This window comes from Stegastes partitus, unplaced genomic scaffold, assembly GCF_000690725.1.
Source record: "Stegastes partitus isolate 25-593 unplaced genomic scaffold, Stegastes_partitus-1.0.2 Scaffold2067, whole genome shotgun sequence".
In the NCBI taxonomy this organism is placed as follows: Eukaryota; Metazoa; Chordata; class Actinopteri; family Pomacentridae; genus Stegastes; species Stegastes partitus.
This window is the reverse complement of record NW_007579798.1, coordinates 53,058-78,212: the sequence shown is the minus strand read 5'-3', so window position 1 is coordinate 78,212 and position 25,155 is coordinate 53,058. Positions and strand designations below refer to the sequence as shown.

The window sequence follows — 25,155 nt, the reverse complement described above, 5'->3', positions numbered from 1 at the left end:
AACAAGGTCCCAAGGTAAAACTGCTTCCACGCTAATAGTGCTAAATTTATTTTTTCTATCACTGGCTCTACTTTTACACACTTTAACCGTTTTGGACATCAAATATTTAGGTGAAACTGAAACAAAAATGTTGCCTTTTTTATTGTAGCATGTATGTTTTTACATGATTCTAAGATTAAATCTGAAAGTATACTGAAATGAACAGGTTCCACTAACAAAATTGATTTATCTCCATTTCCTTCATAAAAATAAAATTTGAAAAAGTTATTTTATGATTGGATGGATGGTATCTGGACTCCAGTGTTATTGCTGCAAAATACACTCAGACACATAATTCAGTATTGTGGAGATCAGCTACACCTCAGTATTTTCATGTGATACACTGATTGCATGTCTTAAATGGCTGCTAAGCCCGGAGGTACACAATCTGACTTGTAGCTGAAAATATTGCCTTTCCCGGCATGTACTGCAGCGACGCAGTGCTGCCATCTGTATTATGAGCGTGCACGCTGATTCTGTCAAAGTACTCTTTATTGAAACACTAAACCCTGAACTAAACCCTCAACCTTGCACTGCCACCACCTTCAGGAAATACAAGCTTGTCAGGGGGGTTTGTTATCTGTAGGGAGAATGTGTGGAATGACAAACAGCAGTCCAATTCCTACTTCTTCTTATCCAGTGTTTTCCCTCATTTGGTCACTGGCCAGCATATATGACCGGCTCCCATTTGGCCGGACCACACAAGTGCTTGCTCCTCTCAGTCTGAAAACATTATCTTGTTGCTGCCCTGACTGTCCCATGTTATCCTCTGGTGGATATTCTTCTTGTTGACTCCATGCTGAGATTCTGATGCTTCACTTTGCACCTTCTTCCTCTGAGACTAAACAACAAGATCCATCCAGTGAGAGCAATGGGAACTTTTCTAATTATTGCCGCAATTATAATCATGCTTGTACTGCGGCATTGCCTCTCTGGGCCCTGCGGTCCCACTGCTAGCTGGATGGGCACACAGAGAGAAAATGCTAATCAACATGGCAGCTTCATCAACTTATTGGTGGCTGGTGTACGGCAAAAAGAGCCTCTTCACTCCTTTCAAGGGTGGTTGCAATCAGAAGCAGCATCTATCCATATTTCCTTCCCAGAGGGAAAAAAAAGGGGCTCAGCAAACATACCTGCAGTAGATCCCCAGGATGGGAATACCATTTAGATTATAATTGGATTTAGGAAGTGAAACCCTACGTGTTTGACTAGCTTCATCAAACAGTATTCCTGCATGATTGTCAACTGCTGCAATTTTCTTGGCATTTTCTCATTTTTATGTCTCTGTGTGAATCTGGTTTTAATAAAAGACAATTCACAACACACACACACACATCATATATCAGCAACACTGAGAACAACTGTACAGTTTAAGACACTGAGGTGAAGCTTCTTACCTCCTCCCACTGGTGGATGTAGCGAATGAGTCTGGAGAGGCGCAGGAGTCGCAGCAGGCTGAGGATCTTGGTGAAGCGGACAATCCGCAAGGCGCGCGCCGTCTTGTAGAAATCCGAGTCGATGCGCGTCTCCACGATGAGGAAGATGTAGTCCACAGGGATGGAGGATATGAAGTCCACCACAAACCAGCTCCGCAAGTACTTGATCTTGATCTGCTGCGGATCCAGGATGATCTCCGTGTTGTCCTCCTTGACGATACCCGTCCTGAAGTTGAGAACCAGGTCCATGAGGAAGAAGGTGTCGGAGACCACGTTGAACACAATCCAGGGGGGTGTGTGCTCGTCTTTGAAGAATGTGATGCCGACGGGGATGATGATGAGGTTGCCAACCATCAGAAGCAGCATGGTCAAATCCCAGTAAAACCTGGAGAGAGAAAGAGAAGTTGAACACTTTGTTAAAACACAGCAAATTCTCATGCTCACTAAAAATAAATAACATATCAGTTAGAGACAGCCATTGCATACAGCATCGTGTATAATATACACACTATACACACATTTTTTTCTACACTGAGCGTTAAACACATTCTCAAGCAAACAGGCATAAAGTATAAACCAACATTTGTATGAACTGCAACCACTTACTACGTCTATCATAGAAATCAAACAAATTAAAATCAATGAATACAGAACAGATTTGCTATAAATGACATGATTTAACGGCTCACACAAAAGAAAATTTAAAGAATTCATTTATTATTATCTCTACAGCGATAATAAGTGAAACCTACAGTGAAAAAAATAATAAAGTGTCCTATTTATTATGTTGTTGCCATTTTTGTAGCTGTTGCAAAATCAAAAATGTATTTCTCGTGGAACTGTACAGGTTTATTTTTGTTCTCTGGCTATCATGTGTAAAAATAAAATTTAAAAAAAAATCACATTTGTAACAGAAGCACTACTAAACAACTAAAGTTCCCTGCACTGTAATGGTTTATATAGTTTGAAGTATTTATACCACTATCTAGATTACATTATAGGAAGGAGATATGTGAATATGAATCCTGTTTTGTCTTTTGAAAGAAACGTGAGATTTCTATTGCACACATAGGACCCAAATGCTGGACTAAACACTGCTTGTTTCTCCTCGAGTCTCATCACTGATCAATCATTTTTAACCTACGGTACGCGTTGTGCGCATGTGTGGCGGACGCAAGCTCACAGAGACACTGTTTAATTATGCTGTCATAGTTTAAGCATAATCAATATACGTAATGTGCAACCTCCCCAAGGCAGGTGGCTTGACATGAGCGCTTTTGTGTCTGCACTGTATATCACAACTCAAAGGTCAGTAAGGGTTAACCGTTAATTACAAACTGTACCGTGACCTCGTCCATCTTCCAAGCCCCAGAGTTTGGATATAAATTGCACTCTCTGCTGGCTTGGTAATTGAATCCACATTGGCTCCTTTGTGATGTATCCCGGATAGTCCACAGATTGCCCTATGAGGAGTTCTACATTGTGCATCGCTCCAGTGATCCCCGGTGATTTACCCACCCACCTTTCACTGGGCTGCAAAGATTTGTCTCTGCACAAAACCAATATCAACAGCGGGGTCAGAAGAAATAAGGAGAAACTGAGGCTACATACGTAACCGGGGTAGGAAAAACATTTTTACTGCAAGCTAGCTGGACTACACCGAGAAGTTACTGCTGTTTCACTTCTTTGTTGTAGTTGGTGTTTATTGATTTCGTGGTGCATTCACAGTGTGTTGAAGTAAATAACTCATGGGTTTACATTGAATTGCTGCTCTACAGAATCAACACAGCCTGATCCGAAAAGGCCTCTGATCCAAGGCAGCTCAAGTGAAACATGTAGGAGTTTGATACACAAAAAACGTGCATCCCCTGTTTTATTTTTCCATTTTTTTTATTCTTTGTCCTGGTGATGCAGAGTTCATCCTTTTATTGGTGCCTAGTTGGATCTAAATTTCTCTTTACAGCCCTCAGAGATGAGCTCCACTGAAGCGAGTTGAATGTAAAATAGTTTAACACCAACACTATGCAATTCATGTGACTGATTGGTTGCACGTATGACCAAACTGTATCACTGACGCAGGATAGAGGCAAATCACTGGACATGTTGGCCGCATCATAATTTCCATCTTACTGTCATTGTTGCCTCTGAATACATTGTCTCTGGCGCGTAATTATCACAACAGACTTTACACCACTTTGAATAAAAATGCTAAAATATTTCTGCCCAAGCTACACATGCTGCTATCGAGCAAACGCTGGAGTTGTAAAGTGCTTGGATTACAGTTTACAAGGAGAACTCACACTTACACATGCATACATAAATATACATTACACACAGACACAGATCTCAGTTTCATGTACATTGCGCACACAGACACACATACGCTGAGGAAACAGTGACAGTAATTGGAATTCTTCAAAGTAAAAGGGTATCTACTGTTCCAGCTTGTTGTCAAGTGGAGTTATATTTAGACAGACCTTGCCACCACAGTGCTCGCTCGCATTAAGACTGAGAGCCCAGGAGGACGAGTAAAAAAACTTCAAAGGGAGAAATACAAACATAGGTAATGACATTTGTTCTTCATGCTGCCATGTTTTCTAATACTATAAATTCTCGACGCTTTTGTAAAAACTGCTCCGAGCATTTGACAGGGTCCAGCACTGAGCTGCGATTATCTTACAGGATCTGTAGCGGCTGCAAATCCCTGCCTTTGTTTTGCAATTTGTACCAGTCATGATGAGTCAGACACAAAGAAAAACTTGTTTGCACTGTCAAAGAACAATGCCAGCATTTTAATGTTTCAGAAGCTTCTTTACAACAAATGACAAAGTACTATGACAAATATCAACCAGTTTCTAAAGCGTGCCGCTGAGTTCCTTTGTTCCAGGCAGACATTGTGTGACTTAGTTCAACTGCATTGCCATTCAAATGAATGTAAATTAGACAAAGAAGGCCTCGTGTACATATTGCTTTGAAGTGCTGCACATTCATCCACACCTGAAACATTTCTATTACTTTTTTGTTTTTTAAACACCATTTATTGCACTTACTGTTATTTGCTATTGACTTATAACACTGCTTCTAGTTAATCTTGTTACACTCAATACATACAACTGGCAACACATTTGGATCTTTATGGTACTGTTTACTGTTTTGCACTAAAACGCCAAGTTAAACTACTTGCTTGTGAAATCCTATTTGGCAAAAAATCTTCTCTGATTCTGATTTTTGATTCTGATGTACAATGGACATATTTAAAGTTTCACAAAGCTGTTTTTCTCACTCTGAGTGTAAAACACGTGGGTAAACTTGTTCCAGTGGCATAAAAACAATGCTAAGCGTCTACGCAGCTGCTAGTGGCTCTGTAAAGCTACAATAAGGCACAGTGGTGCTTTGAGTTGGCATGTTAACATACAATGAGAATGCTAACATGCCCAAGCAACAGTGTTAGGTGTGTTAGATTTAGTGGCATCTGGTGGTGGGGTTGTAGATTGCAACCAACTGGATATAACTCACCTCACCTACACCTATCAGGTGTGTAGGAGAACCTACGGAGGGCGTTGAAGATGCAAAAGCTGCAAATGGCTCTCTTTGAAGCCAGTGCTTGGCTTGACTGTTCTGGGCTACAGTAGAGAGATGGTGATTCATGACCCTGTGGAAGAAAGCTGCTTCCTCCTTAAAAATAATGGACTAATATCAAGGCAGCAAAAATACAACGATTCCTGTTTTCCTAAGTATGTGTTAATGCAAGCAGAATTATGAATGCTATGTCCCATTTCTGCCAATATATCCTCCCTAAATTGTAGATGCTGGACCTTTAAAGCTGAACTACATACATGTTTTTATGGCATCATTGGGGAAATACCATACCAACGTTACAGCACAAAAAATCTACCCTGTGATGGTAGATTTTAGCATCAATCTATGTAAGGTGAGAAAGAATAAGTCTGAGGGGAGTGTTGGATATGGGAGCACAATAGGAAAGATGGATCATTCTCATTCAGGACAGTTGGGTTTGAATTGTGAGTGAAAGCCACCAATGATAGATGACTTCTAGCTTGATTATTGTGCACATTTGAAGAATGTGTTCATCTGATGGGAGGGGTTTACAACTGAGAAGAGAGAAACGCTGCAGGAGGAGGGATGGATATTTTCAAATTCAGTTTTTTGTTTTGTTTTTTTCTCTTTGCCTTTTACAGATTTCTGAATAATGCAGCTTTAAGGAGGCGAGGACAATGGTCATAAATAAAAGCAATAAAAAAATGAAACCTTTGACCGGATAATTCTGACAATCCATAAATGCATCTGGAGTTTAACCACTAGACATTTTTCAGCAATAGAAAAACAAAACAAAAACACATAAGACAAACTATAGAGCTAAGGACCTGACAAAGATGTATCGTTTGTCCAAAAACAGTCAAAGCTTACAAAAAACTCTCTTTTAGCAGTGATGTTTGACTGGCCACACATATCCTCCCCTTCTACTATCTAGATGTCTCTGTTTTCAATATCCCCTTCAAACAACAGCAACCTGAACGCTGAAAATTTTAAGTTTTGCTGAAAGTTTGGATTGTACAATAAAGTAATCCTCTCAGGGATCTACCGGGACGTGAATGATTCACCAAAATAATAATAATTAACACAGTCACTATTTTGAGGGAACACCCTCGATACATCCTGTTTCAGCATCATCAAAGACAACTGTGATTGGTTTAACGACATACAAACAGGCCACAGCTTATTCCCCCCCTGACCAGGTGCAGCCAGACCATCCTGCATAGTGTGGTGTTAACACTAGAGAATGGTCTGACTAGCAGTTATATGATTATGCATTAATGGCAGAGAAGGGAAAAAGTTTGAGGCTTGTGCCAGAAAAGAGCTGTGCAACATCTCTGGAGAAAGAATAAGATGACAGAATGGTGTTTAAGACCTCTGGACGGCACTCTGGCACAACACAGCTATTGCTGCCACCTGTCTGAGGAAGCCTCACTTGTTATAGAAGTGTGGGGATTGGTAAGATTAACAACAGCTGCTGTATGCTCATTATGCAAATGCATCTTTCCAAATATGAAGGGAAATGCATGATTCACAACACACACAAAAAAAAACAAAAAACTGAAAGATAAAAGAGACCATGGTACTTTTACAGTGGTATTGCTTTTTCCAGTTAAACCAGTGTACTACTAACCATACAATCATTAGTGAGGTAAAGTTGGACTGTCCTAATTACTGGGGATTGATCCACGACAATATTTTCAGATAACAACAGACCTCAGAATGCAGAATTTCAAAGGTCAGTGAAGGAATCTCTGTGCATTCTCTGTTGTTTGTTGTGTACCTGTAGACTGTGGTTTCACACGCACATGTTTGTGTGCGTGTGTGAGCGTCCGTGCGTGTGTGTGTGCATGCATGTGTAGAGTAAATGCTCATGATTTCTCCTTTGCACTCTTGTGGTTGCCTCCTAATGGAGGTCAGGCCACCTAAACATAGCAGGGATCCATTTACTGTGTTTTATTATGCACTGGAACCCTGACATAGAAGAACATTGTTCTATAAATACAGTTGGGCGAGTGCGGGATGTTAGGCGGACATTTCAAAGGCATTAAACAATCCCATATCTCTGTGTGCATCCCAAATCACCGACTCCAGCTGTGTGGTGGAATACCACCTGTCTTCAAATAAAATGAAAGCGAAATGCAGCGACCTAGCAGTGGTGATATGAAGGTGATATTCCCAAGTGTAGGTGTGGGAGACAAAAACACTGCATTTACAACAAAAAATATATCTATTCATGTGTCCCTATTGTTCTAGTTTTACTCTCATGCTTTATCTTTTTTCTTACATACTTGTCATAGGTGATGATGGAGTTATTTGTCTGCTCTACTACCCACAAAATGTCAAACTGGCAAAATGTAGAACCCAATACAAATGTGCTTTGAAAACTCCAGCTTCTGCTATGACAGCAATTAAATATCACTTGTCCGACAGACGGAAATGACTGATTTCATGGCATTTGCTCTACATGAATCCATCTTTTTTTTCCCCTAGGAATGGCAGTAAAACAAAAAGACTCAACTCGCGCTTTTCAGGAAACAGAATACAACAGATAGAAACGTGATAATAGAAAGTATGTCACAAACTCCAGAGAACTTAAAAGCTGTCTGCATGACAACAAACTAAATAGCAGGAGAGCTGGTCTGCAGGCTGCGTGTAAAGCAAACTTTAAAAAAAAATGCGGTCCACGAGAAGCAAAGAAACATTGAAAGCACTGAGAAAGAAAAGCAGCGGGATAGCTCACACCTAAGCTGTTATGATGCTGAGAGTTCACTGTACTGATGAAGGGAGCCCTGACATTTTGCTGTCTGGAGGGACAGAGCCACGGCCCACTTTGCTCTCCGGTGGGGTGACCAGGGACAGCGGGAACATGTTGTCACCCTCAGAGTGCATCTGACTACACGATAAGCCTCTCTCATTCTCCTCACCCTGCCAGCCAGGCTACCTGAAAGGGACTGTGAGAGCCACCACAAACGGTTCAAGACGGACACTCACTTACCTTTCAGAGTAGCCTATATTTAAATTGAGGAGGCACAGGGGACAGGAGAATGAGGCGTGCGTAGGCCTGCGTATACGGGGGGATATATGGAGATGTATGTTTGTATTTGTGCATGCATGCGTGTGTGCACTTGTTTACATTTCCCTTGTAGAGGCATCTATCTGTTAGCTACCACGCTGGGAGACTGATGGAATAGCATGCAAGCAGATCATCTGTCATGTCAGGTACAAGAGGTAGACAGCATTTAACAGTGCCTACCTTTATTCTGCACCACACTGACTGAATGGGAACAGGACAAGAACAGCGGGTGCTTGGGGACTATACTTCCATGAGGGCGCCAGCCAACATTATGCAAACTGTAAATGTGATTTGGGCTGATTAAATGATTGAAACATATCTGTTTTTGCATTAAAAAAAAACTGTTTCCCTTTTGAATAATTCATGTGTGTGTGTGTGTGTGTGTGTGTGTGTGAGCATCTTTGCTCCCATTTTCTCTTTGAAGATTTGGTTTGTTATCAGGGGTCCTGCTCAGAAGAACTGACTCACCATGTGTTTGACAATTCCAGTTCATGTTATGTTAAATATATGACTACCGGGGGCCTACATACGGTTCCAACTTTCAACATTTTCAACAACCCAATTTCAGAGCATGAGGGTGTATCTTCAGTGTGAAGATGTCCGTTTGTGTTTGTTTATATACAGTACGTTTCTCTGTCTCAGCTCGTAAACCAACCAGTCCTGTAGTGCACAGACAAAACTGCTTCCCATGACCCACAGCTCCAAAGACTACGTATTTCAGTTTGCTAATCTGCCACATAGCATGGTTCGGGTTTGCTTAAACTAAGTAGAGTGAAACTTCTATGGGAGGGGATATCACTCTGATGGTGAAAAAGTTTGCCTATCGGCAGGAGACAGGAATTGAATCAGGGTGTCTCGTGGCCAAGCTACACGATGAAACACCTAATTAGTCCCTCTGACCTCTTTGCTAAAGGCAACTGTAATGGCTGTAAATTACTGTTCAGCTTTTTCAGTTTTTGCTTCAAGTCTGGTCACCATTATTATTTCAATGATCCCATGAACAAATGTTTGACTGTTAAATCTGATAAACCACTGCTGTCATTCTTTTGTATGATGAATTTACATCTCAGTGCCCACTGTTGGTTTACTGAGTCATGACTCCTGGAATTGATTTTAAAAACAAATTTCTGTTTGTCAAAATTACAAATATAGCTCATGTTTTCCCAGGAAAATAATCCCTTTATGCCAATCCCTTAGTTGCCGGTTAGGTCCTGTACTGCGAACAAACTGTGTAATTGGTATATTTCAGCCACACATGGTTAAACCTGAAACTGATTCTCAAGTATAATAAAGATACAAGATCCCCAACCTTGTAAGTTGACAGAACTGGGTCTTTAGGTTTGTTAGAAATGAAAACCCAGACACTTGAAACTGTGTTTTTGAAACTGTTATCAGTACACTGTAGCTTCATGGTGAAAATGCTCAGCCGTGGCGTTGACTGCATATTTTGTTTGTGATGCGTCTTCGAGCACATAAAATGTTAACAAGGTAAAAAAAAAAAAAAGTGCATTTTTTATTAAAAGGGGTCTGGAAATTCAGCTTGAACCAAGACTTGCTGCCTTTTAAAACTGTTTTCTTTGTTTATCAAAGCTGGTTTGAAGCGAACAAGCACAATATTGTTTAACTGATGTCTTTTTAAAGTTCACATGGCACAAAACTGCCTACTGCTCAGACAATTTTCATATTTTACAGCACTGATGTGTTTTGCTATGTATGGGTATTACCTTATACAGTATCCTATCATTTAATTTGAAATGTGTCACATCTGCTTTAATAAATACAGAAAAGTAATGAATATATTTATATTCCAAGCCACTCAAAGGCCTTGGAGCCAACCTACAGTGTAGCAGCGTTTTAGCCGTGAATAGCTGTCATGGCACCAATTTAACAGAACCAGTTCTAAATTGCAGTTAAACTCAAATGATAACTGACGGAGAAACAGCTTCATTCAGTCCACTGCCTGTTTTGAATGAATGAATCAGGAGGATTGAATGGAAATTAAGCATGAAAGGGCCTTGTGAGAAAATATCACTTAATTTTACATAAGCTACACTTAGCCACAGGGAGAGGCAATCGATGATAAAGCCTGTCACACTTAACAGGAGAACAACATCTGTAACAACAACAACAAAGGCGTCTGTGTATTGCCCATAAAAGAGCAGCCCATTGGTTTTAAACAAGCCAGTTGGCAAACGCAGCAAGATTTAAGTGTCTAAGAGAGAAAAAAAAAATCAGGTTAAAAGGGTTAATCCTATTTTTGTTGTCACCCGCTCCAATGAACTGTCATAACGGCGCTGTCTTTGCTAAGCACAGCCAGCAGGCACACTGCAAGCACATCACTGACACTGGGGCTGTGCAGTCGCAGGTGGCTATATTTAGGTGAGGCACGCTGTTTTATCAAATCTAGGCTAAGAAGATTTCATTAGAGGTAGAGTCAAATCTCCCCCAACCTTAGGCTAAGAGAAAACAGAGGGATTTACTAAATACCGACAGAGGGGAGACGTAAAATCAACTGAAAGGAGTCAACCTTACCTAACACTGCTAAAAGAGATCCATAAATAAGATTACAAGTAGTTCTGCTGGTAGGACATCAAGGTAAGAGGGCAGGGTATGATTTTTCATTCACCTCTAAAGCTCTGTCTGGGACTGTTATTCAACACAGCCAAAAGAAAGACAATGCTAAAGACAATGTCATGACTGCTGAAGCAGAAAACGGCTTCGAAAAGATAAGACGTCTGACCCTCTACCAGGAAGCGCCGACAAATGTAAGGAAAGGAACTGCCCGACCTCCAAAACGCACACACACAAAAAGAACTGTAGAAGTGGAGCCTGTTCTCACTATGAAACTATTCAACAGTTTTTTGAACCACAGAGGAATGCTTGGCAACACCTGGATCTAAATTGTTAGAGTAAGTGTTACCTACATTTATCATTATTACTTTATTTTGACCAGCTGATAAGCTGGATGTAAACTTTTTGATTTAAGTATGAAACTCCGATTAAGTCTGTGAAGGGATTTCACATGTATGTGGTCAAACGATAGATTATTTGGGGAGTAATTTTGCCTCTACTAGAAAGGGACAGTGGAAATGTGGGGAAAGAGATCAGGATGATGTGCAGTAAGGGTCCAGGCTAGATGGGAATCTAACGAGGGATTCACTGCTTGAAGGTATTTGCACCCACATGATACGCACTCTAACCACTCAGCTATCAGGTGGCCCAGAAGAGGCTTTGCTTTTTAATTTAGAACATTTTCCTCCTTCCTCACTTCTCTCTGTATTCATGTCTTTTCTTATCACACTGTTTACTGTTGAATGCACAGTATTGCTTCACATAAAGCTAAACCTGCCCAGTATGATCACTGCACAGAGGACTTAACTGATCAACTACATAAAGACAAGTTATTGCTGCAAGTCTCCTCAGTCAGAATCAGCACATTCTTTAAATGATGATTCTCTGCTAATGGATAAAAGGGAATTTAATATAATTACTGGATTGCTAGTTTCTTTTCACTTCATCTTCATTTAGAGATAGCCGGTGATTCGGAAGTCCATCTCAAGGAAACTCTCTAAATTCTGTAGTGTCAGTCCCAGACATTCAAGAATATGCCCCAGATCCACTCACTGAAATAAGTCCAGCCTAAATTTGCTCTGATGTTTGAATAGCTCAGAAGTGTGCACTTGAAAGCTCTGACTAAATCATGAAATCACCAGAGCCACTTTATAAACTGACCAGATGTAATCAGGGAGCCCACTGAGAAGAATGCTCTGAAGTGGCCAAGTCTGTGTTTCCCGTCCTCTTTTCGTACCGCTGGGATCTTTTTTTTTTTTTTGTTGTGTCTGAGAGAGGCTCTACAACCCAGCAGAGACCGTTACAGCTTCCCAGAGCACAACCTGCTACCTATCTGCTCCGTGGCACAAAAAACTGTACAGGCACTCTACAGTTAGCAAATAAATATACCCTCTGCAGAAAAAAAAAAAAAGAGAGAGCCAGGGCGGTAAAAGACATGGAGAGGACAGAAAGCGCTCTAGCCAGTGCCATGAGTGTGCACTTATCCTACTAGCATGTGCCAGTATCTGCTTCGTAGACTGTCATCCTGCCACTAATTGCATCTGTGTTTTATCATGATGCCTTGTTATCTCCCACAAGGTCCTTAGGGTCATGTCAAAGGGGTCCCCTGACAGCCAGAGTGTGGCGGAGGAAACACTGGCCGGTGCCCCCCCACCGCCCAGTAATTTCAAAACCCCCTCCTCCGACCAGCACACAGCTCTGCTGGATAGAGGAGAGAGACATTAAGGGAGAGATGGAGCAGTGGGCTTTCTTTCACCACCGATGAAGTGCTAAGATAATGTGCTGCCTATAATACCTGGTACTGGTCACAGTGTGCACCATCACCTTGGCTGCACCAGCGCTGGGCCATTATCTTCACCACTTAAGGTGCTGCAAATCAGCACAGTCACAATGGAAGCCGTTTCTATCCATCTGCAAAATGGTGATCTGACGTCAAAAGGTGACGGGACGAGAGAGGGCATGAAAACAAACAAACAATGAAAGACAAGGAAGAGGAAATGTGGAAGCAGTGAGCGAAAATAAAACTAATGGGAAGGGACAGTCGTCAGTATGAGGAGGGACTGGTCACGAGGACATGGGGTAAGGGTCAATACTTCTCCTCCCATAGTACATCGAGAACAAACATTTTTCTGGGCTCAGCATCTCACTGAAAAGGATGACGAAAGTAGAGGTAAATGAGAACAAAGTCAATAAAGCTGATGAAAAACTCTCCCGAAGAAGACATTGAGCATGAAGTCAAATCAAATCAGAGAGGAGTTGCAAAGTGGAGGCTTGTGTGGCTGCTAAACAGTGCAGGATTTATCACCTTCATTTTGACTGTACATGCTAAACCTGGTCAGAAATTACATTCATACCAACTAACTTTACTACAGTCTCCTGATTCAGTCAAGATCTGAGTAACTTGATCAAAACTGGAGGAAAAAGATGACATGCTATCAACATTGGAGCTGGTGCAGACAAATCAGGAGTGCCCACCCCCTCATCCTCCCAATAACAGAGGAGAGTGAACAATCTCTCTCTCACCACTGCATGTCTCATAATCCAGCCATTTGTCTGAGTCTTAAAGACACCCAGCGTGTGGCAGGGCCAGGCCAAACACATTGATCCAGGGAAGTATTTCCTGTGAATCACGCCAGCCACAAGCAGACTTCTTTATTCAGTGCACTGGACTCTGGTCCTCTCTGAGTGGAAACCCCACTGTTTCCAAAGCGCTTCAGCTGTCTGTACAATCGTCAAGAGTAAACTGGGGAGAGGTCTCTTAAATGAACCTGTAGCCGTGTGTGTTCTGCACAGAAGGCAGGGGAGAGTGATACCAGCGAAAGGTTAGAGGCAATCACAGGGGAATGACGAGCAGCTTCAGCAAAGCATCATAATTGGATCTGGTGTAAAGATATGTAGAACTCTCATGATATGTTACATTATTGTTGCTCTTCATGTAGTCGGCTTGAAATGGTTTTCAATAATGTTGCATGAATGAACAACCACAGCACCTCATAATTATATGTTAGCTAAACCAAACAAAGTTAAGCCGATTCTTTTGTTTACATCTCTAGCTTTTTATGCTTTACTTGACAGTCAAAAGGTAAGAAAAACAGACATGAATGTAATGACAGTCTTGGCCCAGTCTGTCTAACTGTGACTATTGCATGACACGTGGTCGTCCACATAATTCACCTACGCCTTCTTTCTGGCACATTCGGCTAATTGGCTGTGAACCTTATAATAATTTCCTGCATACCTGACTTTGAAATGGTGAGTGTCTAACAATAAATTTAAATCCTTTTTTTAATAAGACGTTTCTCATATTTTGACCAGACCCTGGGGCAGTATACTGGTGCCAGTTTCCCATCTTGGCCGTTTCCTATCTAGGCTGATAGGAAAAAAGCAATCCAATTTCAGAAAGACAAGAGGTGTGAGAATCCACCTGGGACGCGAGGAGGGCTGAAAAGGTCAACCTGTAGATACGGCAGAATCTCTGTAAGGAGGAATGAGTGGGTCGGGGCTACGGCATGCAAACAGACGTCAACACAAGGGATGTCGCATTTTGGTTACTATACTATACAGACTATAATTATTTAATCGTAATTTTTTATTGGAAAATGAAATCATTGGAATAACCACTTTTCTCCAGGGTCAAATTGCGTTTTAAAAATAATACTTAACCAGTATTGGGGTGCAAAAGGATGGGCTGGGATGCATATTACACTGGGATTGTCATCGGTATCTGCTGATATATGATTTTAAATAAAATACTCACACTGAAACAGAATTGGCATTGACAGGCAGATAACACTAGCAAGGCTATGGTACAGTCTGGCGTGAAAATATTACATAAAAACATCGCATGTTTTACGTGTAACATAAAGTACTTTTCTCTTTTTGCCTCGTGAAAGTGTGCATCCCAAAAGTTCTGTAATTTATGTCTGCGCCTGCTGTGATAACAGTAGGCATAATAATATGTTAATTCCACTACAGGAGAAACTTGATGTTCTGTGCAATTAGGGGGGGAAAAAAAGTATGTGCAAGAATTGGCAGTCGGCCAAAATGAATTGTAATATGTTGGCAAATCAGGCTGCAAGGTGGCTCAGTGGTTAGCACCGTCGCCTCGTAGCTAGAAGGTCGCCGGTTTGCGTCACTGGGATCTTTCTGCGTGGAGTTTGCATGTTCTCCTCGTGCAGCGTGGGTTCTCTCCGGGTTCTCCGGCTTCCTCCAATAAGGTCCAAAAACATGTTGAGGTTAACTGGTGATTCTAAATTGACCATAGGTGTGAATGTGAGTGTCATTGGTTGTCTGTCTCTAAGTGTAGTCCTGTGATCCCCCCCGGCGACCCATCAGGAGGATTAAGCGACGTATAGATAATGGATGGATGGCTATTGGCAGATCGGATATCGGAAAAAATTCAATATGTTGCGCCCCTTGCTGATTTGTTTTCGTTTTAGTTACTTCATTGTTATCTCCGACATGTGGCTCAATACAACACGACCAAGAAAAACTGTTTTGTTCAGTATTTTCACCCATGAACAGCATTCCTGGACACCGAATAGGACACATGGAGAAGTGGTAGCCTACAGAAAGTATTTTCGCCCAAACAGTTTCAATTATTCATCTCAACCATGCTGAGAAATCCTATAAGATGTGCTATACTTTGCTTCCAAGATTGTTGGAAACCAAGTCTTGTTTTTAAAAGTTTTTTTGGTGTTTAGTAAATTCTTCCCTTAGTACACATGGGTCAGTACAAGTAGTAATACTAGAATGAATATTCTTTAGCCCGGCCATCACTTAGGTTATGATGTAGAAGGCTGAATCGCTGCAGTGCCCATAATCAAAGTAAAGAATGCCCTCTTGGGTATAATTGGAAGATTACACCTATATAATATGTGCCGATGTTGATTGCTTTTTCGACCAGCACTGATTACAAGCTGAATGTTAGATAGAAATTAAAACTAGGTGTGTAAAATGAGATTTATCATCAGCATTACTTGGATGGAGAAGAAATGTCGCTGTGCAATGAGAAGAAAAAAAAAAAAAGCTGAAGCACACAGCAACTCATCACTGTCAGATACAGACTTACAACCACTTTTCTAGCTGTGAGTTGCAGCATCTTCTACACAGTTCACAGGTGATGTAAGGCTGATGAATGTGATTTTCCTCCTCTCTACTACTCCAAGTAATGGGGGAGGCCAACAAGGGATGACTATCAATTTAATATGATGAAGCAGTATTTTTTTTTGCACCCCACTTCTTTTTTTTCTTCCCCCAAACAGGACATGGTGCTAAAATAATGCTCCGGCATGGCTACTAGCTGAACGTGTCAATAATAGTACAGAAAGGTCTGCAGAGGTGTCAGTCACACACAGGGCACTTCAAATGTTACTTGACAACGGGGTGATAAGCTGTTTTTAAAAAAATAGATAACTACATGTTTTCTCCATTAACCGCCACAAAATGTTGAGATAAGTAAAAGTGACACATATAAATCTGGTCAGTGGGGCAATAATCACATCTGTCCAGTGGCCAGAAAAATAAGTATGACACTGAAATGTGTTAAAAAGGGAGAAAACTCGAGAAGGGAGTCTGAGCTGACCAGTGCTGTGTATCCACCTGGAGAGATTATAAATTGATGTTGCAATGCAGAGGATGATGGAGCGGGAAGGACACACAACATCGCATTTGTCAGGTGACCAAAACACATCAAGCATACCAGCTGGGTGACATGCGGCACTTAACAGAAAACGTTTCCAGGAGGCTTTCCCATTTTCAAAATGTATATGATGTCCAATCAATCAATATAATCTTACCTTGAGATTACCATCACTTTGCCAAGGTTAAACTCAGCTCTCTCCTAATACATAAAGCTGAATTAAATGACATATCAGGCAAGGGTGGGGGAGGGGGGCAAGATCGCTGAAATGCAAAAAAAAAATAAAAAAATAGGGACACTCTTTTACAGTTGTGATCACGTGTCGTGATTTCACACTCCCACACAAGTGTGCCTGGCGAGGTCACGCAGTAGCGTTCAATCATTCTGCCACTATGACAGGCAACCTTCCACCCACCGGCCACGCACATCCTCCCTGGGCTCCCTCCATTAAATAAATTGTGCTGTAATAATCTCTTGGCTCCTAATATTGGTGGATGAGCACAGCAGCCTATTTTGATTACCCCACTTTCAGACCTAGCCAGAACCATCTGTAATCCCCATGTTTTCCCTCACTACATTAAAGGAGGAATTATTTAATGGAGACTGAAAGCGAAAGAGTGTCATTCATCCTACGTCGTCTCAAGGAGCCTTTACCCTCACCTTCCCGTGTGGACAAGTCACGACAATGTGCTCCATGAGGGAACCTGCTAACACTCTGAATTCAATCCGTGCATCTATTCACGAAAACATTTATATGGATCTTGCAATCATCATTGTTTGGTTGAACGTCACCAAAAACCTATTAAATGCATTTTAAATGTGGCTCCCAGTGTGGAAGCCTTCACATTCCTCAACTGCCTCTCCAGCCCCTCGTCTTGACCTTTGTCTCACCCAGACTATGACTCCTGCCACAGCCACAAGAAGGGAAATCACCCTTGTTGCAACCATGTATGTGGCTCCATCTCATTTTTCAATAAATCCAACAATGGGAAGCTGGAGGCCCCATGAGACCCAAACAAATCAATAGCAAAACGTACTCTCAAATCAACTGTAATCAACCTCACTGAAATAGAGAATGCTGTCATTGAATACGATCCCATACGCTCACAAACACAACACACACAGATACACCAGCGTGCACACGCCGGTACAGCAGGAGTACAATGTATCTGCAGCACAAAGCCTGTAGCTGCTAGTGACGGCTAATGCTTCATAAAGACTGTAATGCCAAGGAGCATAATTCCTGAACTACATCAAAACTCATAAAAGCAGCAATTGGAATTATTTCCTCCTAATGTGTCAGAAAGTACAAGGATAGTCTAAGTTCAGTGTTAAACTTCAAGTTTTTTCTCGCCATTTTAACCTTTTGAAAGCTGAACAGTACCTATGCAAACAGTATGAAAAACTCTGCAAAAACAGCTTTTTTTCTATGGGGGATAATGGAGGACGTTGAAAATGCTGTGACTCACCTCAGCAGCAGAATGACTACATCGAATAAGAAACTGGTTAAACCATTAGGCAACAGAAATGCCTTCAGGAGCACATTGCACATTTTCATTTAGTCAACACTTGACCTAAAAGTTACATCCCTTCAACTATAACACAGCCTTTATGTGAACGACGGTGACTACATCTGCTCTACTTTTCTTTAATGTATTCTCTGTAAAAAAAAAATAAAATAAAAAAATAACAGAGACAAAATTGTAAGATGTCTGTTCAGAGGATTTATTTTTGCCACTGTCTAGGTAAGTGTCTTTTGGGAAACAGAACTGGATGTGCGGGAGGAATAAAAGGCTGTTGCAAAAGTGGACTTTGCAAGAGGGGATGGAAGGATTCGCTTGACTGTTGCAAAGGGATTTAACTGACTGACAGAAACTGCAGGACAGCCGACCTCCCTCCCCGGTAGTATTGGCAACATGGTTCTAAAGCTTAATAGAGCCTTCACTGTAAAAAGAAGAAAAAAAAATTTTTAATGTGCGACATCTTCTTTTCCATCTCTCCAGGGAAATGTGGAAGACTTTCCAACAGATGTGTCCTCTGGGCTCTGAATCACAAGATAATTAAAAGGCTCTTCACGATCAGAGGGCTGAATCCTAATATTGCGCCTCATCATTTGTCTAGAATGCTGCACAACGCGGCTGCATTGACAGAATCCCCTCAATGGGCTCTGTGCAAACAGGTAAGAAAATAATAATCACCCGGTTTTCATCATACCAAGATAGAGGATTCATTCTGTGAGAGGGGCATCATTCTGTCAATCAAGCAGGGAAATACTCCATCTATCAGCATTCTGTGACTTTTATGAGTCTCTATTTATGACCAAGGGCATGCAGCATTGATGGGTCTCGGCACAGCTTATGCCACAAGAGCTTTTAAATAATAAACACAAAGTCACATTTTCATGACTGAGTCAAGTAAAGTTGCAAAGCAGATATCTAACAAAAGCCTACAGCATGAAAGAGGGCAGAGGGGGTAGTAATCTCAGGAAATCATATGTATTGTTTGACAATCCTATCATCCTCCCACAGATATTGGATGGTCAGCTGGTGCTTCAGGATAATGATAACTGTACTTATTTAAAATGCTCCATACATATAGCAGCTGGGTTCCTGTTTTTGGAGGCGCTGTAGATGCCACCCTGCGGTTAGCTGACCACAACCGCTCACTGGGAGATGTTTGTTCAGAATCGAAGGCTGTTCAGCTTTGGATCTGGAAACGAGGCTGTAGATTGGATTATGATGCCATTTTTAATCCGTCTTTTTCCCTTGCAAGATATTGCTCCTCCCCTGCTTCTTAGCGTTATACAAAACTTGACAAGAGGAGATTTTGCTGAATTCCAGCACAGTGATGACTATGTGATTCCTTGTGACACTCTAATTTGAGCTTATGGTGCCAAAGCTTTGATGCAGACATGGGAATAAAACTTTTAGTCACAGAGACCCTTCTCTTCTCCAGGCCCATTAGAAGGTCCCACTCATGTCCTTGTGTACTTTAATTGCAGTCATCTTGTCCCATTTCTGATCCTGATTTTGTAGGATGTAGGCGGCCGAATATCATGTTTCTCCTTCACTTAGTCAGAAATAAAAAAAAACAAGCTGTAACTCATCGCAGTGGGCCGTGTTAACCCGATAAACAGGTTCCATAGAAATTGACTTCGTTCAGTGAGGCCATTATCTTTTCATTTAGTTAAATGATAAGCACATGAATGCATTTATGTGTCCTTTGGCATTTTTATGTTAGTCGCAGAGAAATGTTCAATATTCCATACAGAGCTAAGTGAAGCACAGGCTTAGTTTTTTACTCTCCTGATAGAGTGCCACATCTGTGGTTTTAATTGTAGAGTTGAGTGATTACAAAATCATAGAGCTGAGTGTTCGAACCACAAGCAAACTGTTCTCAGATCGCCAAAATGTTTAATTATTGTAATACACGGTATCCACCCTCAGACCCCAAACAAGTGGGTGGCCAACCTCATTTTTTAAATCACTTCTCTCTCAGTGCATTTTCATTTATCTGTTTATTTTGGTACAGCTCACGGAGAGAGTCACACGAGCATCTATTTCACTGAGTGCAGCGCGGAATAGAGCTGCTGTTTTAAAGTCTTGCTCAAAGACACTTCAAATCCGATGGCGAGCGCCAAATCTCTGACCTTTCAGTTTCAGGACAGTCTCCCCGAGCCCCAAACCACCCTTCCTCGTGACATTTAACACAGTGAGTAAGAGTGCAGAGGAGGTCAGAGGAAACACAACCAGCTGGGAGGAGCATAACAAAAATGGCAAACTGTCTAATAAATGTCTCACTTCCTCCTGATGACCTGTCCAAACTGTGTGTGGACTTGGAAATAGCAATCACTAAACAATGTAGTGATTCAAAACACCTGCAAACAGTTCTCTAACAACAAATACGCTTGAGAGGCTTGTACTTGTTTTTAAGTTACTTGTTTTTCTACTGCATCTGTCTACCTCTCAAAATTCATGACAGCTTTAGACAGCTGACTTAATAGTCAAACTTGAATACACAATTCACCAGAAAACATCCAGTGATGTCAGATAAATGTCTGCTTTCTATTCTAGGTAGAGTCTTATTTAGCCTTTTCCACTGACACCCCGGGCCTGTGAGCAACTCGCACTACAACTCGCATGTCTCTCAAAGTCAGACATCTTGTTCTTGAGGCTGAAAAAACATGCTTTTGATGGTAAGTTTCTATCCCACATGCCATTACATGGTCACAGACAATCAAACACAAGGCAGGCTGGACAGCATTCAGCTGAAATGTGACAGTATGTACAACAACGGCAAACCCAGCGTCTACATGATGTTTACATGAATTAAATGATGTGCAGTACTGGTGAACTAAATGCCGAGGCTGACACAGCTCAGAACTGAATAGTTTTGCCAGTGTTATTAAATCACAGGATAATGCATTCAATCATAAAACTAAGGTTCATTATTTGCCTACAACACCAGATCCGAGAACATACACATTAGTGTATCGTACGTATAATGTACACGTATTTAGTTCTGCGTAAAAGCACTGTGTGACAACCGCTGCGAAATCCAAAAGGCGAGGATGAAGCATCTTAAAGCCAGTCTTTCTTGTCAGTTAACAGCCTCCATGTGGCCATGAACCACAGGCATATGGCCAATAACAAACTCAAGGGCACTAACAACAGTGAAGAATCGGCAGGCCTTTCTCTGAGTTCCTCTATTCAGGTTTGCTGCTATAATTTATCACTAGAGTAGGCAACACCGTGTAATTCAGACATAAAACGTGCTAATCATTTCAAAAGTGCTCTTGAACTATTTCTCGAATCAAATTAAATGATGCGGTCCAGTTACTTTTTAAAATATAATTTACAGAAAAAGAGGATAAAAAGAAAATCAAAATGCATGGGTTTTTTTGTCTGTTTTTTTGTTTTTTTTTAAGCTTATGTGATGTGGAGGCCTCATCACTAATTCTTATCAGCGGTAAATGATGTCCCCTGAGCACAGATTTTCTCAAAAACAGGAGAAGAAACCATGTAAAGAGTTGAATTATGTATCCATATGGACAGCATCAGCTGCACATAGGCGGACTATATAGTCCTAATTAGCAAAGGCTGTGCTTCTGTGGGTTGTTCCATAACAACACAATGTGTCTAAAGGCCTCTTGTGTAATATGTGCATTCAATGAAACTAATGAACAGAATTCCTCAAATGCTTTACTGCACTGAAAAAGTCCTCATTATCCTGAAAACTGATGGTGAGATTTGTGTAAGGATTTGTATTTTACATTGAATCCAGCTGACTATTACAGAGCATGTGAATGTCATGTTTCAACATGAAGAAGTAAAATAAGTGATGGAGATGGTGCAAAACTGAGTGAAACACTGACTGGGCTTCTCCTGAGCTGATAAATGAGACACACACCGTGAAAAACATCTGGGCCTCGACGTTAACGTGACGCTTCACTCCCAACCTTTTGTTGCTGAGAGAGGAGCAAGTGTGAGGTGTCTACATTTACCTGAAATCACTGTAGGGGTGAATTATCCAAAATCCTGCGGATTTAACCCGCTCTTGTTCCCGTTCAACCGCCTTCTCACTTCCAAACATCCTCAGGGAGAACTTGTTGACCCCTGGTTGAAGCATTGCTCCCAACTGTCTGTGTATGAACCCAGCCTGATATAATCTCTCGTCGTCCGGCAGAATTTGATCAATGCCATCCAACTTTATAAACCCCGACTGCTGGTCTTGAGAATCATTTTGGGCGCCACCGCCGCCGCCGCTGCCGCCGCCGCCACCGCTGGCCCCTTGCGCACCTTGATCCGGCTGCCCGTCACCGATGGCTCCAGGGGGGCTCTCTTCGCTCGGGGTGACATCCCCCTCGGTGATGAGGCGTCTCTCCTCCGCCGAGTCCGAGTCGTGCACATGCCGACTTGTGATGGACGAGAGGCTGCCTCGAAATCTCCGGCAATCCCCGTTTGAGCTGGTCTTCATCGGTCTCCCTATGTCCGTCTCCATGATCACAGACTCCCCACTTTTGGTCTCGCCAATGCCTTTGCAGCTTCCCCCAGAGGTCGGCGACGGTGAAGGTAGAGGCTTCATCCTAATACTCTTCCTCCGGGTGTCCTTGTCTGCGTCTTCTCCTTCGCCCATTATAGATGCTTTCTGTCCAATGTGCTGTGGCAAACTGTAGAGCCTTTTACGCATGGAGGAGTGCAGCCTGTCCATTATGACATTGAGACACAGTGAGGAAAAAGAAATAAATCCAGATTGTTAGGCTGTGGGCTATTGTAACGATGATTGCCACCAGCCCCGCGCTCCCTATCTGTTTTTGAGAGCGATCAGTCTGGAGCTAATCTGAATCCCTGAAAGCCTGCTGCACATGACATGAACCGCCGTGGCTCTACTGGAACAGACGAGAGACACTCTTCTTCATAATCAGACTACCTGACAGTTTGCATATGTCCTCACGCACAGCCTGGGCGGTCCGGTTGGCCACTGCGTCCCCGATGTACATCTTTGTGCCGTTCCGACATTGTGCGCAAAAAGTGGAAAAAACTGCTTGAAAGTCACCTTAGCGTGACATGCAAGAGACGTGCCGACGGACGGTGATACGGAGACCAGGGAAAGGTCATGCACGACGGAGGATGCTCTTTTCACCAGATGTCTTGCCAGCTGCCGTCAAACAACGCGACACAATCGTGCAAAATACAGTAGAGCATTCCAGGGACGGCTGACATCACTGATCCATAGTCAGGGTGCGTTTTGGTGAATTGTGAATATTCATGATGCTGATCTATTGGGTTGCCATAGGAGCGAGAACTGCAAATAAGCTCAGCCCACCTTGTTTAAAGGGGAATGCTCTTCCCATTCTTAAAACGCTCTCCCGTTCACTTAAGTTAAGGCTACAGGTAGCAACGCGAGCCCATTGTTAAAGCCTGCTGTGGGCTTCACTTGGCGTCACCAAGAAGCCTGCTTGCCGTCACTATTATCGCTGTGATCTACTGCGTAATTTGCGCACACTCATGCAGCTGAAAGACTGGATAGGCGCGTCTGTATTTTGTAAACGGGTCCTTCTCCTATAAAATTATTGGTGCACGCTGGTGGATTGTCAAAGGAAATAAATAAACAGCCTTCATCCTTCGTTCTAATTCGATATTATTGATGCAGTTATGGATTTTTTTAACATGCTTTACTGCTGATCCCACACCAATGTGACGGTATTTTGTAATGAATGCATTTTTGAATTGTGGAAAATGATATTTTCTGCTGGTTTAGGCTGATTGCAAACAAAAAGTGTGGCACATCATCTTGTGCAAATACCAATTAGGACATGTGATTTTATAATTAAATCCCTTTTTGCAAATATTTACTTCATCTTGGCATTCCTTGATAGTGTCTCCAACCATATAGCTAAAAAAAACATACAGTTCTGTAATGTCACCAGTACCTTCATTGTGAATGACAAGGCAGCCTGATTTCTGAGGTTTATGTCATTCATTCACAATTCCTCAAGCAAGAGCATGTCCATTTCGCTGCATGGAGACCCTTCGCTGTCCTATCATATTGTCAATTGGCAAAAAAACATCCTTTTAGTTCCAACACTATAGCCCACAACAAGTTCCCAGACAAGCCCAGTGTATACATGGCATGAGACAAAGCTTATTTACTTTATATTCTGCATAGAAAGATACTTGGGAGAACTCTATAATAATATGAGAACAAGTTGAGAAAACATTCCTGGATCAGTATAATGGAAACTTAACTAAAAGAGTCTAATTTCTCTTAAGTTATGGTTTCTTGGCTTTATATAAAAAATGATTCGCTCGCTAGCAGACACCAACATTGAAATGTTTAGAAATTTTTAAAAAATGATTTCATGATCACTTCTCTTCTCGATCAGAATTTTGAACAGTGTAAATATAATTTTAGAATCCACCACAGTGGATAATGTGGCATTGTCTGAAATGTTGAAGACAAAATAACTTCAGAGGGTATTTTACGAATGAAAAGTAGTTCAGGTTAACTTTGGTTCCCTGTTCAGAAATGAACACAAGTTAGTGAAGTGTAACCCCAAACACTCTCACTGCACTCACTGAAATTCTCCTCAGTTCTTACATTCATTTTAAAACGCATATTCTAAAAAGGCCCTTTCCAATGTTTTTATTAACGAACCTACTTACTGGATACTTTCAGTTTCCAAGGAGAGACTCAAACAAAAAAGTACAGTGGTCGTGCAAAACACAATTTAAAGCAGAAAAAAAAAAAAAAAAAAACTTATGATGTCCACTTGAAGCAATGGTCTATTACTATTTTATATTCAAGTTTAATTTTGCGCTGAGACCTCATGTTCAACACTTAAGAAATAACTCACGAATTTGAGAAAAATCAGGGAATCATTTTTAAAAGTGTTGGTGTATGTTATGCCTGTGAAAAAATATACATCCATCCAGAACAGCATTAAAATCACCTGCTCCATGTTGTGTACAGACTCCCCTCGTGCCACCAAAGCAGCTCTGAGCCTTCAGGTTACAGACATGGAACCTCTGATGGTGTCCTGTCACACACACTCAGACAAACAAAACATTCAAGGATACAGTATTAAGTTTTGGATTTAATTTCACATGCTGATGACACAACCTTTACCCACTACAATGCACAGTTGTATTCACTTAAATGTCCTTCCAAACTAATCAAGTGCAGACTAGAAAAAATCATGAGCTGATCAGAATATATTATTGGGTTAATAAACACTCTGAATTTATCCACACACAAAAAAAGAGAAAAAACTGCAACACAGTTTGCCAACTTTTATAATTTTGTGAATTTCCTATCCAGGTAGCAAACTGTTAGTT

The 25,155-nt window shown here is 41.5% G+C and overlaps 1 protein-coding gene across 1 annotated transcript in view; it reads right to left on the bottom strand.

Moving 5' to 3' along the window:
* Positions 1 to 22,528, bottom strand: part of LOC103373786 (potassium/sodium hyperpolarization-activated cyclic nucleotide-gated channel 4-like) — a gene marked incomplete at its 3' end in the record, with an annotated part of 36,014 nt that extends 13,486 nt beyond the window's left edge. Inside the window, exons 1-2 of the mRNA XM_008303774.1 lie at positions 21,822 to 22,528; positions 1,437 to 1,860 (exon numbers count right to left, since the gene is read on the bottom strand). Coding sequence (XP_008301996.1) covers positions 1,437 to 1,860; positions 21,822 to 22,528 — 1,131 coding nt within the window. The remainder of the gene's footprint in view (positions 1 to 1,436; positions 1,861 to 21,821) is intronic.
* Between the last annotated feature and the right edge of the window lie 2,627 nt (positions 22,529 to 25,155).